Below are 13,504 nucleotides of genomic sequence, written 5' to 3'. Positions count from 1 at the left end.
CATTCTGGGCGTGCTGGTGTTACAGGGAGGTGTGTTCAGGTGCATTCTGGGCGTGCTGGTTTTACAGGGAGGTGTGTTTGGGTGCATTCTGGGCGTGCTGGTGTTACAGGGAGGTGTGTTCAGGTGCATTCCGGGCATGCTGGTCTTACAGGGAGGTGTGCGAATTAGTAAAATGTTCCTAGGCTCATGCATACTACGCACACTATACTTGTTACACACACAGGGAGACACACTGTGCTTGTGACACACACAGTAAAGCGCAGCAGCACACACACACACACACACACAGGGGATTACAAATAAAAAACATGACGGTGTAAATCCTCCATAACAGCAATGCACAAAGGTCCAAACGCGCCTGGCTGGTAAAGGGAATGGGAGAGGAGCTCTGATTGGTTGATTTCACGTTACCCAGAACACACCTCAGGTCTAGTGTTCCAGGGCGGCACGATATGAGGAAAACATTTCAACTTTAAGTTGAACCGCTTTATTTAAGAGTTAGAGGTATGTTTGCCTCTGAGGTGGCGTTAATGTTTTTATTTCAATGTTTTGGCTTCTATAGAAACTATTTTTTAAGGTATCTTCTGGCGGTTGTATCTTGCAGTGTGACACTTTTCGGCAAGTTTTTTAACAGTTGTTATTCACCTAATGTGGAGCGTTGAATCGTTCCAGAGAGAATCGCGATGTATTTAAGAATTTTTTTAATTATTTTTTTCTTCTCTATTTAACCCTTCTTCCAGAATTGTAAAGAGTTCACGTACCGGTTTGCTGACAGCGTGAGACGGCAGCCGTTTGGAGGCGCCACGCCGGGATACGACTTCCTGCTCACACTACGGTAAGTACACAATACACTGCCAAACAGCTGGGTTAAATCCCCAAATAACTATCTACGACCACAGCTTTACGACGTTAACCAGCGTGCTGAAAGGGTCCGGAAAAGTGGCAAAAATGTTGAAAGAAGTGCCTGAAACAGAGTAAAACAAGAAAATGTCCAAAACATAAAAAAATATATAACTTTATTCCTAAAAATGACTCAAACGAGAACAAGATGGCTTAAACATTGGAAAGAAACATCTCAAAAAATGAAGAAAAATTTGAGGAAAAAAGGATCAACAGTGTCAAACAAAGGAACAAAAACAGCAAAAACCTTGATGACTAAATAAATAATATAATATATCTAAATATCGCTCAGATGGAGTAATATTTATCTAAAGAGATGCCCTGTTACTATGATTAATAAACCTGACAGATGAGTGTATCTGTGTGTGGACCGTCCCCAGGGAGGGGATAGAAGAGATCCTGCCCAGCGAGGCTCACCGTCTGGCCGCCGGCCGCCTCCACGTCTCCGTCACTAACTCCAGAAGTGGCCACAACCAGATCCTGTCCCGGTTCTCCTCCAGGGAGGAACTCATACAGGTGCCCACTCTGAACCACACACTGGTAATATCAATGGACAGCGCATCCGGTTCGGCCAAGCGCTGCAAACGCAGAAGTGCCTTAAACCTCCATTAATGTACAGTCTCTGCTCTGAACGCCGATCCCAACCACTTCAACAGAAATGTTTGATTGGTTGACTTTATTCCAGGGGGCGGAGCCAGGTGTAAACATTAGGACTCAGCTCCATTCACAGCAGCTATATATGAACTGTTATTCAAGACGTTGGATGAATAGAATCTGTAAAATCTGAACATCTTTGGGAAAAACACAGTAGTTGTAAAATTCTGATTTGACTTTGACTTTTTTTTAGAAGATTTGTTCGCTTGTGGCAACATTTGTTCAATTTTGTCACTTTTTTCAACATTTTCCTTCTATTTTGAGTTGCTGTATTTTATGTTTTGTGTCTGCTTTTTTTCTGTCTTTGTTTTCTACATGTTGAAACTTTTGTCAATTAGTTTGACAATTGTGGCTTTTTTAGCGGAGGGAGAGGTTGTAAACATCTGGAACAGAGCCAGACGTTCTAACCATTCCACTCTCAGCTCAGACACAAGGGGGGGGGGCTCATTTTGACGCTGTCGGCAGGTTTTTCTTGACGCTCTGTTCATTGGGATTGTAACATATTCTGTAACCTTTCCAGGCTCTGCTGGCCAGCAGCTTTGTGCCGTTCTACGCAGGACTCCACCCGGTGGAGTTACGGGGACAGGTAATATGTTTATAAAAATAATATGACTTTATAGTTCAAGATACTAATAGGCTATTTTGGAATGAGTTGAAACCAGTTGAAGATTTGTCCCTTTTAACAATGTAACATAGTTTATATTAAACACTGATTGGTGTTTTACTAATATTAGGGATTTCATAATCAAAACAATGGTTTTGGTGCCTAAAACGCATGGTCACCTTGTTGTTCTGCTAAACGTAACTGTACCTGGCTCACGCTCCCGTTTCTCAGCCAAACTTAACTGTACCTGGCTCACACTCACCGTTTCTCAGCCAAACTTAACTGTACCCGGCTCACACTCCCGTTTCTCAGCCAAACTTAACTGTACCTGGCTCACGCTCCCGTTTCTCAGCCAAACTTAACTGTACCTGGCTCACACTCACCGTTTCTCAGCCAAACTTTACTGTACCTGGCTCACGCTCACCGTTTCTCAGCCAAACTTAACTGTACCTGGCTCACGCTCACCGTTTCTCAGCCAAACTTAACTGTACCTGGCTCACACTCCCGTTTCTCAGCCAAACTTAACTTTACCCGGCTCACACTTACAGTTTCTCAGCCAAACTTAACTGTACCTGGCTCACACTTACAGTTTCTCAGCCAAACTTTACTGTACCTGGCTCACACTTACAGTTTCTCAGCCAAACTTAACTGTACCCGGCTCACACTTACAGTTTCTCAGCTTACTTACTTACTTACTTAGTCAAACTTAACTGTCATGTGAGCGACCTGCAGTCACTTAATTTCATAAGAAATCAACTCATTGTTTTAGGACAACATCATACAAATCCATTTATAAAAAACTGGCTACAATATTTGGAACGAAAAGGAATAATTTAAAAATGCAGATTAAAAAATAAACAATGTTTTTTCTAAATTAAAATGTCTTACAAACTTTACTGTCGTCTGCAAATGATGCCCATTTTTTATTGGCTAAACTCAGTTTTAACCACCGCCAACGGTTCACTTTTATTTTTTTAATTTATTGTCATTTTATCTGACTGTATAGTAGCCTTTTCTTACATTTTTGTTGTTTTTTTCCGACGTTTCTGCACTTCTTTCAACTATTTTGACGCTTTTTGGACTTTTTTCAAAGTTTTTGGTTCTGTTGAATAAGTGTCAGAAAGTGGCAAGAAGTTGAAAAAGAAATGTTAAACAAGAGCTAAAAACCTTGAGAAAAAAAGCATTAAACGTCAGATAAAGTTCCATTTCATGCTTGTTGCTTTAGAAATGGATGGATGGAGGGTTCTCCGACAGCCTGCCTATCCTGCCGCTGGGCCGGACCATCACTGTGTCTCCGTTTGCCGGACTGCAGGACGTGTGTCCCGTCCACAGGGGGCGCTCCAACACTCAACTCAAACTGGCCAACATGAACATAATGGTGAGGATTGGATCATTTGATGAAGACATACATGTTCAGTCTTGAGTCTAGTCCATAACTGGGATCCGTGTTTAGCTTAAATCTACATGTGAGATGTGATGAGTAGGAGTTACCATGGAAGTGGAAGCTGGGTCTCAGTGGCAGTTGACCGTCACCGGTGTTGTTGAAGGCTTGATGGAAATGGGTTTCCTTTGGTTTCCTCAGCTCTCCGTGGAAAACCTGAAACGTCTGAACCGGGCTCTGTTCCCCCCGTCCAGCGCCGGCATGCAGGCGTTGTGTGAAGAAGGTTTCAAAGACGCGGTGGGCTTCCTGAAGAGAGAGGACTGGATGAGCTCATAACGCTCAGTTTGATTCTACACAAGCCTGGAGCCAAGTACCTTTAATGAGATGTAATTAAGGATTTTATGGATTTTACTGTATTTATGGACTGTTAGTTTTTTAATAAAAGGGGCTACCGGAGGAGTTTTGAGATCTTTAGTCAAAAGAGACTTGACCCTCGTTTGTTTAAATAAGTTAACACACACATATCCATTATAAGATTTACTTGAACCTGTTATAATAATATATAAAATAAATAAAAATATAATATAATAAAGTTATAATGTTCCACAACTATTTTAATCGTAAGAGGGAGAGCGTCCAACAGGGCAGACAGAGACCCGTCCCCCTTTGACAGTCCTGTAAATACATTCTAACATGTAGATCTGTCAGTTTTACTAGATCTATGTTTTCTTCAGTGGGTGCTGAAGATTATGAGGTTCTTTAGTTGAAGTCAATCATCTTTAGTGGCAATATTGCAAGGAGTTACAGCTCTGCATAAGGACTCCGATTCTCTGGCACTCTATACCAACAGACAGTCCTTCAGGAACTGGGACCAGACTCGCTCAAACCCCTCACTACTTGTTCTCTCCATCAAGCTCTCTTCTCCACCCTGGTTCCTTGTTACCAGTTGGGTTCTCATCCTATCGTTGAAGCAAGGTCATGCAAAACACCTGGCTCCCCCACTCCCGGGTTTGTTCTTCTTCTTCTTGTTTATCTCCTGCCAACCCAGGAGCGATGCGAGTCGAGCTCACCCCGTGACCTGTACTTTATCTTTGTACTTATTAAAACACAGCTTCCTCGGCTCTGTGATCTTCCCGAGCTAAGAGTCTTTAATAAGCTCAGATTCTTCCCCCAGTGGCCTGATACCTTTCACCTTATCACCCAGATGGCCTTGTCGTGGTCGGGACCAGCAGAGAGCCAGGTCAGCCTGACCCTCAGGCTTCTTGATCTGCAGTGCCCACGGGCGCCGCCCTTTAAAAAAGAAAAGTAGTCATAGTAGTAGTCGGGGGGGCCGAGACTGAAAGGGACATGGAACACATCTACATGGAAAACTAAGCACCAATCTAGTCATTTTGAAATGGAGCTAGTTTCATGAATACAGAATAAAAATAAGAATTAGAAGACATGACCCTCCCCTATTTGTCTGGGGGTCCATTCCATAAATTCCAAACAGTCTCTGATTCCCTCTCAGGGTTGAACAGGAAGGGTTAAATATAACAACCAAGGTTTGAATCAGCATTGTACTATAAAGGACTTTAGTGCTGTCCTGCATGTTGGAGGGTTAGTGTTTGTTAAATGATTTGAATGTACTTTATAATCAAATGTATATAATATATTATATGATATAATATATGGCCTCCAGGTCCAGCTGAGATGATGATGTCATTAAACACAGCTGGTTGGATCCTGGTTGGACAATGGGAGAAGACGTCTTTACTTTTAACACTTTACATTTTCCTGATGATACTTGGATACTTTTACTGAAGTACCATTTTCACTGCAGGACTTTGACTCGTAACAGTATTTTAACGGTGGGGTTTTAGTACTTTTACTTCAAAACGTCTTCCAGCGCTGAAAGTTGTTTTTTTGTGTGACATCACGCAGCATCAACACCCTGAATATGAAACTCTAGGGACGCAAATAGAAACTTTAATGAAACTGATTCTTTAGATAATGTTCTTTTTTTACCTGACACGCTAACTCTTTTATCCCTTTGGCTATTCAGCTTTTAAATGCATGAAATCTATTTATCATTCTTTTTCTATCTACTCTGTGTATATGTATGTGTTGTGGGATTAATAAAGTTGTTGAAATTAAACAAGAAACGTTTCAGTCCTTTTTTTACCGATCGTCATCGTATCATAAACTACGTCACCGGTCACCTGCCGTCGTCGGAGAATGCTCGTTGGATGATTTGATTTGAAATGACCATTGGCAGATCAGCAGTGGAGTTGCACTAGTGACGGGCGGCTGTTTAATTAGGAGAAGAAGAAGAAGAAGAAGAAGATGACGGCTGCGTACGAGCTAAAGCGAAAGAACGAAAGCAAAGCGTCCTGAAAGAAGGAAGTGGAGTAGAGCAGAATCAGAAGAGCACATATCCAACCCCTCGCCAATTTTCATCTGGCACACATGTTGATCTAGGTTCACATATAGATTAGAACATGCCTTCTATTGTGGCCTGCCTAAGGCCCACCTGTCTAATAAGCACATGTGGGGTGGATGGATTATCTCGGCAAAGAAGAAGTGCTCACTAACAGATTTAGACCGATTTGTGAACAACAGTGGGAGCACACAGTGGGAAAATTAATAAATATATATAAATAACACTATTATCTGGCAGGGTCGGGCCGGAGCTAATCTCCAAGCTGCCATCTTCATTCGGCCAATCACGGGACTCTTTTTCAACTTTCTTGACATGTTGCTGCTTTTTGAGAGTTTTTAAACACATTTCTTACAATTTTTTTGTGTACACTTCGAGAGTTAAGGCGTGCTTCACTGAGAGGAGGGTCGCAAGGTTTGTTGCACATATTATCAAGATTATGTTCCCATCTGCACAATCAGGCTGTTCAGTCCCTAAAGGCAGCAGCTGGAACACTAAGTAAGAGCTTTCTTATTATATTTATATATTTAGTCCAGCATATCTGGACAGCGGGGTGCTTCAGGGCTCTGTATTGGACGTCAGTACTTTGTTGTTACTTAGTGAAACAGTCCCGAGAGACTCCGACCCACTTCAGGAGACTCAAAGCATTTACATGGTTTTGATACTTTTTAAAAATGCTTTTTTAATGCTTGTTTGATGTCTTTTTGGCATAATATCTTTTGAGTTGGACAAAACATGAAAAATGAGAATGTCGTCCTGTGTTTAGGGAAACGATGATGCACAGGTTTCACCATTTTCTGACATTTAAGACACCAAACACTAATCCATTCAATCAGGGAAATGCATTACATGTCAACATCTAAAACAGCTTTCATATGTAATACACACACAGACACACACACACACACCACACCCCCCACTGGTATTACGTAAGCCCACCTGCTGGTTGTGGTAATGAGGCTCGATTAAGGCTTCCCTTAAATTACAGTTTCCACCCTGGGCGAAAAGATTCCCGTTTGGTTTTTCTACATTTTTGTTTCCCTCCGTGATGAACCGCTGACGGGGCTGCTGTCTGGAAACCAGCCTGCTGCAGGAACCTGTTTATTAGTGACATTGTTCAGCTGCTGACTTCACCATAAAACTGCACACACCTGCAGAACGTTAACTCTGATTGGCATGTTGAAATCCACTGAAGAGCAGAGAAGTAATAAATAAATGCAGCACAAAGAGATTTCCACGGAGCGGGGACGGAATCTAACTAAATCCTCTGGGGTCTAAACCGCAAGCAAGGCACTAACAGTCATGTGCCTCTGCCCACGTCTTAACTCATTTTAGGGAATGTGATTGCGGCCTGTGATCTCATTTCTACCACGGTGGAGGTTCCTGCTGGGAGATCCATCCTTCACTTCCTAAGGGCCTGGCAGGAAAATGATGTTTACTCTGAAGCAATACAGTTAAAGATCCCTGATGAGTATTTAATCCACTGTGCATTGTGTCCCTGGCTTAAGGTCCAGGTCCGTTAAGGTCCAGCCCTGCTCTCTTCTTCCATCTCAGGTGTTCCTGATTCCTCTTTTTCAGTGTTATGTATTTATCTGCTCTAGCTTTTCCAACGTTTTGTTGGTTTCATTCAAAACTTAACATTTTCTGCTGTGTTATGTACATGGACATACTTTAAAAGCAGACTTTCTCAAACCACTGGCCACTTCCACATAAACTACTGGTTATCAACTGGTATCATTTAAAAAAACTCCCTGAAAAACATACGAGAACCTTTTTGTAATTATGTAAGCACATGATGTAATCTGACCTGCTGCCCTGGTTAAACCATCTGACCTCAGCTGGGGGTCCGTCTACAACGGATCCCCCAAACATTTCACTGGTGGCGTGTATCTTTAATGAACGCGTAAATAGCGATTGGGAAGCACATTTTTAAATCCTTGATTTGCAGACACAGGGTTAGAATAAATATGGTCATACTTCTCCTCAATGCTTTTGACAACATATGTTATTTCCCCAACAATCTAGAAAGATTCTCCTGATGTGTAATTTTGGCCCCTAATAATGAAGTCTCCCTGGACAGACATCTGAACTACAAAACCCAAATTGGTCCTTTTTTTATAAAAAGCATAAATATTGCTTTCTTTAGATTAGGATTAGTATTTTTCTCACCTCGCGAACAGACCTAGCAGGTCGTACCAACGCTGCCTCACAGCTGGGTACTTCTTCCATTCTCACACAGAATAATCATAAAAAGATTAGAAATATGACAGTGAAATAACTCCATTACGTGTATCAGTTCATTGAAGTAAAAGTAGAAAACAAATTTATGTAAATGTAATTCAAATGTCCACAGAGAAAACAAAAGACCAGTGGAAAGACCCATGTAAACATCCAGATAGAATTCATTTAAGACTCTTTAGAATATGAAATGTCAGACTTCATTAATTCGTTGAAGACCCCCCCGCGTCCTCTTGGCACCGACAGAGCTGCGTGAGGGTGGAGCAGCACGGCTGCAGCCAGGGCTTCCACACCACGTTCCCCGCTGAGATCTGGCTCTCCACCGGCTCCACCGCCCTGCCGTGGGTCTCGGCCGCCGCCTCCATGGTGGCCAGGATGGCGTGGAAGGCCGGCTCGGTGTCGGGAGTCAGCGGCGTCGTCTCCGACGGGTCCCTGAACACATCGAAGAGCAGCGGAGGGTCGTGGTACGTCACGGCGTCCGGCGTGCAGAAGCAGACGTGCGTGTGGAAACACGCCGTCTCGCTCTCAGGGTAGAAGTTGGGTGTGAAGAAAAAGGCTTTCCACACCGAGCTGCCTGCAGAAACAGCAGGAAAAGCACTAAATGGACCAACAGATCCAAAACAGGAGGAGCAAAAACATTTTTGAAAAAATTGTCAGAAAATATCTAAAAAGAACTGAAAAAGCTTTCAAAAGTAGCAAAAAAAAAATCAGAAAAAGGTAAGACAAACAGTGCATGTAACAGGTTGCTTCACATTAGTGATGAAGCGTTTGGTTTGGACTTACTGTTTTTGGGATGCCATCGGACTGCGTTCAGGTAGGCGTTGCAGTAATGGAAGAGAAACTCGTGGTCGGAGCGGTCGGCTCTCCCCTGAAGCAGATCCATGAGATCCCGACCGTCTATCTGCCTGCGCGCCAGAGGACAGGAAGGAGACATTAAACCACTGGGAACCCCAAAGACCAGCCTGGGTCGAGCCTCTGCTTTACATATCATCACATACTGGTATTATGAAATCAAAGACTCGGGATTAGGGGGGCAGTACACAGACCTGTGTCGTGGAGTGAGAAGGCAGAATCGCAACCCCCATGGGAGATTTCACATGAACAACGGTTAAAGTTACATAAGAAGGATGCTGCTCAAGATGCAAAGGCATCATTCGGGACATGTGGAAGCCTGACCTGTCCTGCGGGACCGTCCCTCCGCTCAGCTGCACCACCGTTGGGAACAGGTCCATGTTGCTGGTGGGCTCGTCTATCTGTCTGCCGCTGGGGATGTTCCCCGGCCAGCGCAGGAGTCCCGGGACACGGATCCCGCCCTCAAAATTTGTGGACTTCCCTGCTGCTCAGAGGAGAGGAGAGAAAGTCTTTAAAAGGCAGGACCCTGCATCTCTGAACTGGAAACGGCTAAACAACACCTTTATATATCCCGTTCCATCCTCTGTGGACTTCCCCCTCGGCCGAGATCTCCTCCAGGTGGGCGCCCTGGTCTGACGTCAGGTAAACCAGAGTGTTTTCACTCAGTCCGAGTCTGTCCAGGGTCCGCACGATCTCACCTGAGAACAGAGTTTTAGGGATCTAACGTACACTCACCTCACCAGTCTCAATGTCTCAGGATCAGAAGACTGTGCTGAAATCCTATTTCAAGGTTTTTGGGATCCAAGGCAAGTGGTCCCCAAAAGCTGAAGTCCACATGTAACATCATAAATAAAAACATCTTGGATCTTTTTCCCCCCCTCATCTTTTCTGTCGTCTGTTAGTCTGGATTGTGACGTTCCATTCTCTCCTACCTACGCTCCAGTCCACCTCGTGGACGGCGTCCCCGTAGATGCCGTGGCGGCTCGTTCCTCTGAACGCCGCTGAAGCAAACATGGCCGTGTGCACCTGGATGAAAGAGAAAAACAGCAGGAAAGGCCTCGCCGAGTTCCTGCAGAAAGACGAGACGCAGAATCCTTTTCTTTAAAGGGCCAAGCCACTGTTTCTACATCAGGGGAGTCAGTTTACAGTACCTACTTCTCTATGAAGTCCACGGCCTCCTGGGTCATCCTCTGGGTCAGGTTTTCAGACGTGAACGGCTGCTCCACGACTCTGTGGTCCCGCATGAGGACACAGTTGATGTACGGCATGATCACGATGAGCCCTGCTACCAGACCCGCGCCCGCGGCGACCAGAGCCAGCAGGCTCAGCAGCAGCCGCCGGCGGAGGACGAAGACGCCGGCGTAGTGGAGGACGGCCGCGGTGAGGCCGGCGATGCCCAGCGTCCTGTACGGTAGGTACTTATAGACCATGAACACGGTGCCGTGGCCCGCCTGGCAGTCCCGCAGGTTGGTCAGCGGGATGCCGAAGAAGTAGTCGAAGCCGTGGACCCCGGGGTGGTGGCAGTGGTCCTCGCTGCTCTCGCAGTTCAGACCCAGGTGCCACTTCCCTGGGAGAGAGAACACAAGATATCAAAAGAGAAAAAAACAACATGAAAACTCAGGCAGGAAAATGTCATTTTTAAGTATCGGAGTGACTCATTGGTCCTGTGTTAAGGAAACAAGCCGCAATGTAAAAGGTACCGTGTCTGACAATGACAACACAGTATAAAATGTCCGAAAAACAAACCCTGACAAAAGCTCCACAAACGTTGAAAAAGCGACAAAGCATAAAATAAAAGGAACGGAAAATAAAGGAGAAAGTAGAAAGTCTGAGTGAGAATCAAGCTGCAATGTAAAGTGATTCAGCTGACCATCAGTCAGCGTCCACTAAGAGTCCACCGAGTCCTGTCCTCGCGGCTGGACAGAGTGTCTGACAATGACCAGATTCAAATAAACATCGAAATAAGCATAGAAAATGCCCCAAAAAATAGAGAAAAAGCCCCACAAGCTTAGATAAAAAGGCTGAATAAACGGCAAAAACAATGAAAAAAAAAACACTTATTACCATGTAACAATATTAATATCATAACATAAAATACAGTAACATAATCCATGTCCTGGATCCTTAACATGAGAGAAGAATTATACAAAGCCTGAGGAAGCCTGTGATGTTTCAGCTTTCACACATCGAGTGGAAACGCAGTCGAGAGCAACTCTGAACAACGTGGAGTGTTTGGAATATTTGGAGTATTTGGAGCATTTGGAGTATTTGGAGTATTTGGAATATTTGGAGTATTTGGAGCATTTGGAGTATTTGGAGTATTTGGAGTATTTGTACCTATAAGAGCCGTCTCGTAGCCCTGCTGTTTGGCAATCTTAGCGAAGGTCACCTCCTGGCGGGGAAGGCCTCCCGACGCAGCGATGAACGTGAAGACGCAGTTCCTGCCGTCCCCCGCTATGCCTGTTAGAGAGGGACGTGAGACAGGGACGTTAGAGAGGGACGTTAGAGAGGGACGTTAGAGAGGGACGTTAGACAGAGACGTTAGAGAGGGACGTTAGAGAGGGACGTTAGAGAGGGACGTTAGACAGAGACGTTAGAGAGGGACGTTAGAGAGGGACGTTAGACAGGGACGTTAAACAGGGACACAAAGTATGAGAGACCACAGACCACGTTAGGGCTGACACTGTGTATTTGGAAATCCCATAGCGTGGGATTGTCTTGTCCTTTTGTAATTGAAATGTAACTGTCTATTTGCTGAAATGCATGCTGTGAATGAGGGGCTCCGTCAATGGGCCCCGAGACTTAAAGAAAGACTTGAAACCAAATGAACTGTAAGTGAGAGGACTCTAGGACACAAATACTACACTCAAAGGGTTTAACAGTTGACCTCCGACCAATCAGAGCAACAGAGTATGTGACGTTGGTTGTCCATCATCGTATAAAGCCCGCCCTGACAATCTGATTGGCCCTAACAGTTCAGGTTGGTGTGCGTGTGTGTGTGTGTGTGTGTGTGTGTGTGTGTGTGTGTGGGAACTGGCCTGATCGGATCGGGTAGCGTCCGGTGAGAAACGCCGCCCTGCTGGGAGAGCAGAGGCTCGCTGCAGCGATGTGCTGCGTCAGCTTCACCCCCTCCTGGGCCAGCTGGTCAATGTTGGGGGTCCTGGGGCAAAATCACAAGTCATCCCCAGTCACGTGCACACTGAGACACCAAGTCCCAAACTCTCACCTGGAGATTGGGTATGAAAAATAAATAAAGCCAACCTTAACTTGTGTCAATCACGTTCAGAGGTGGAAAGAGTACAAAGATATTCTACTCAAGTACTACATCTTAAATACACCATTTCTGGCAGTACTCAAGCAGTGACCCCAGGAGAAACACTGTACACCACACAGCTTTACCTCAGGGTTGTGTTGCCGTAGCAACCCAGGTCTCCGATCCCCAGGTCGTCCACCATCATCAGGACAAAGTTGGGCTTCCCGTTTCCCTGGAGACACACGCGGCCGATGTTCAGGAGCAGCAGCAGCCACGCGGACGTCATGCTGTCAGAGCGGAGACGCTAGGGGACAGTATGGTTGTAAAAATATTAAAGACATCTTACCGTCAAAGGAAATGACATATTTAATACCCAAATAGATCCTAATAAATACATAACTCCTGCTCCATTCTCAGGGTTCATTCAATTAGTATCAAAATCTCAGATGTTGATGTGAATCCATTTATTACAAAGGATATCCTGAGACAAAGTTACCTGGATCCAGCTGACGCAGCTCCCCCCTTCCTTTGTCTCACTCCTTGGCTCTTACACCCCTAGCTTTATCTCACAAAGGGGGGGTCTTTAGACCACAGGGACGTCTTTGTGTGCTTATGCGTTATCTTTTCAGTAGGAATGTGACTGAAGGTTTATGACCCTCAGTTCAGGAGAAGATCAGTGGGGGTAAAAGGCTGAAACCAGACTCAGGGAGCACCCCTAACAATCAATTCTACTTCTGACACATTTAGGAGAGCTGGGTTATAACTAAATGTAGCGGAACATCTTATATTATAAAACAGAAGTATTGCAAAACAACTTAATATAAAAAACAACAAACTATATACTTATAACAACAAACTTAATGCATGACCAACATGTCTTCATTTATGTCGAAATAATGCTTTTACCTTTTAGCTTGAATGTATAATGCTAATCACACACAATGTTTAAGCACATATAACATTTTAAATCCCAACAAATGTCTGTGTGTGTAATGTGATGTCATATAGAGTATTGTTACAGGAACAGATTGAAGGACCCCAGGAAGAAGGTGCTGTTTTAAAATGACAACATTATGGAAATGATCCCTACAGAGTAAGACCTTTTGTAAATCAGTGAACCAGCCTCCAGACTCCATGGAGATAATCACTACTTTTAGCGTGTATAGAGCAGCATATCTCCACCAGACTCCATGTAAATAATCA

General features: G+C 44.4%; 2 protein-coding genes and 1 long non-coding RNA gene across 5 annotated transcripts in view; 1 reads left to right on the top strand and 2 right to left on the bottom strand.

The window, feature by feature from the left end:
- LOC117939570 overlaps window positions 1-1,510 on the bottom strand; it is a 20,470-nt gene extending 18,960 nt beyond the window's left edge. Inside the window, exon 1 of the long non-coding RNA XR_004655620.1 lies at window positions 1,435-1,510. This is a non-coding gene — a long non-coding RNA (uncharacterized LOC117939570). The remainder of the gene's footprint in view (window positions 1-1,434) is intronic.
- Window positions 1-4,072, top strand: part of pnpla4 (patatin-like phospholipase domain containing 4) — a 5,781-nt gene extending 1,709 nt beyond the window's left edge. For all 3 annotated transcript variants that reach the window (XM_034864958.1, XM_034864960.1, XM_034864959.1), the window contains exons 3-7: window positions 741-835; window positions 1,281-1,416; window positions 2,075-2,140; window positions 3,384-3,536; window positions 3,741-4,072. In XM_034864958.1, coding sequence (XP_034720849.1) covers window positions 741-835; window positions 1,281-1,416; window positions 2,075-2,140; window positions 3,384-3,536; window positions 3,741-3,875 — 585 coding nt within the window. In that variant the 3' untranslated portion in view covers window positions 3,876-4,072. The remainder of the gene's footprint in view (window positions 1-740; window positions 836-1,280; window positions 1,417-2,074; window positions 2,141-3,383; window positions 3,537-3,740) is intronic.
- Window positions 4,073-8,399: 4,327 nt separating this feature from the next.
- Window positions 8,400-12,601, bottom strand: sts (steroid sulfatase (microsomal), isozyme S). The gene is made up of 9 exons (XM_034864143.1): window positions 12,448-12,601; window positions 12,087-12,208; window positions 11,386-11,508; window positions 10,204-10,615; window positions 9,981-10,117; window positions 9,609-9,746; window positions 9,373-9,532; window positions 8,980-9,101; window positions 8,400-8,770 (listed from the first exon to the last, which is right to left on the bottom strand). The coding sequence occupies exons 1-9, from the start codon at window positions 12,585-12,587 to the stop codon at window positions 8,400-8,402; spliced, it is 1,725 nt and encodes a 574-aa protein (XP_034720034.1). The 5' UTR covers window positions 12,588-12,601.
- Window positions 12,602-13,504: the final 903 nt, after the last annotated feature.

Source organism: Etheostoma cragini, chromosome 24, assembly GCF_013103735.1.
Source record: "Etheostoma cragini isolate CJK2018 chromosome 24, CSU_Ecrag_1.0, whole genome shotgun sequence".
Taxonomy (NCBI): domain Eukaryota; kingdom Metazoa; phylum Chordata; class Actinopteri; order Perciformes; family Percidae; genus Etheostoma; species Etheostoma cragini.
This window is presented reverse-complemented; position numbering and strand designations above follow the sequence as displayed.

Bases quoted from the DNA above. Each gene is read 5' to 3' on its own strand.
- sts (XM_034864143.1), bottom strand. From the start codon at position 12,587: ATGACGTCCGCGTGGCTGCTGCTGCTCCTGAACATCGGCCGCGTGTGT. The intron at 9,747-9,980 runs GTAGGAGAGAAT...CTCTGTTCTCAG, and splicing joins CGAGGTGGACTGGAGCGTAG to GTGAGATCGTGCGGACCCTG. The intron at 9,102-9,372 runs GTCAGGCTTCCA...TCTGGCGCGCAG, and splicing joins GGGACGGTCCCGCAGGACAG to GCAGATAGACGGTCGGGATC.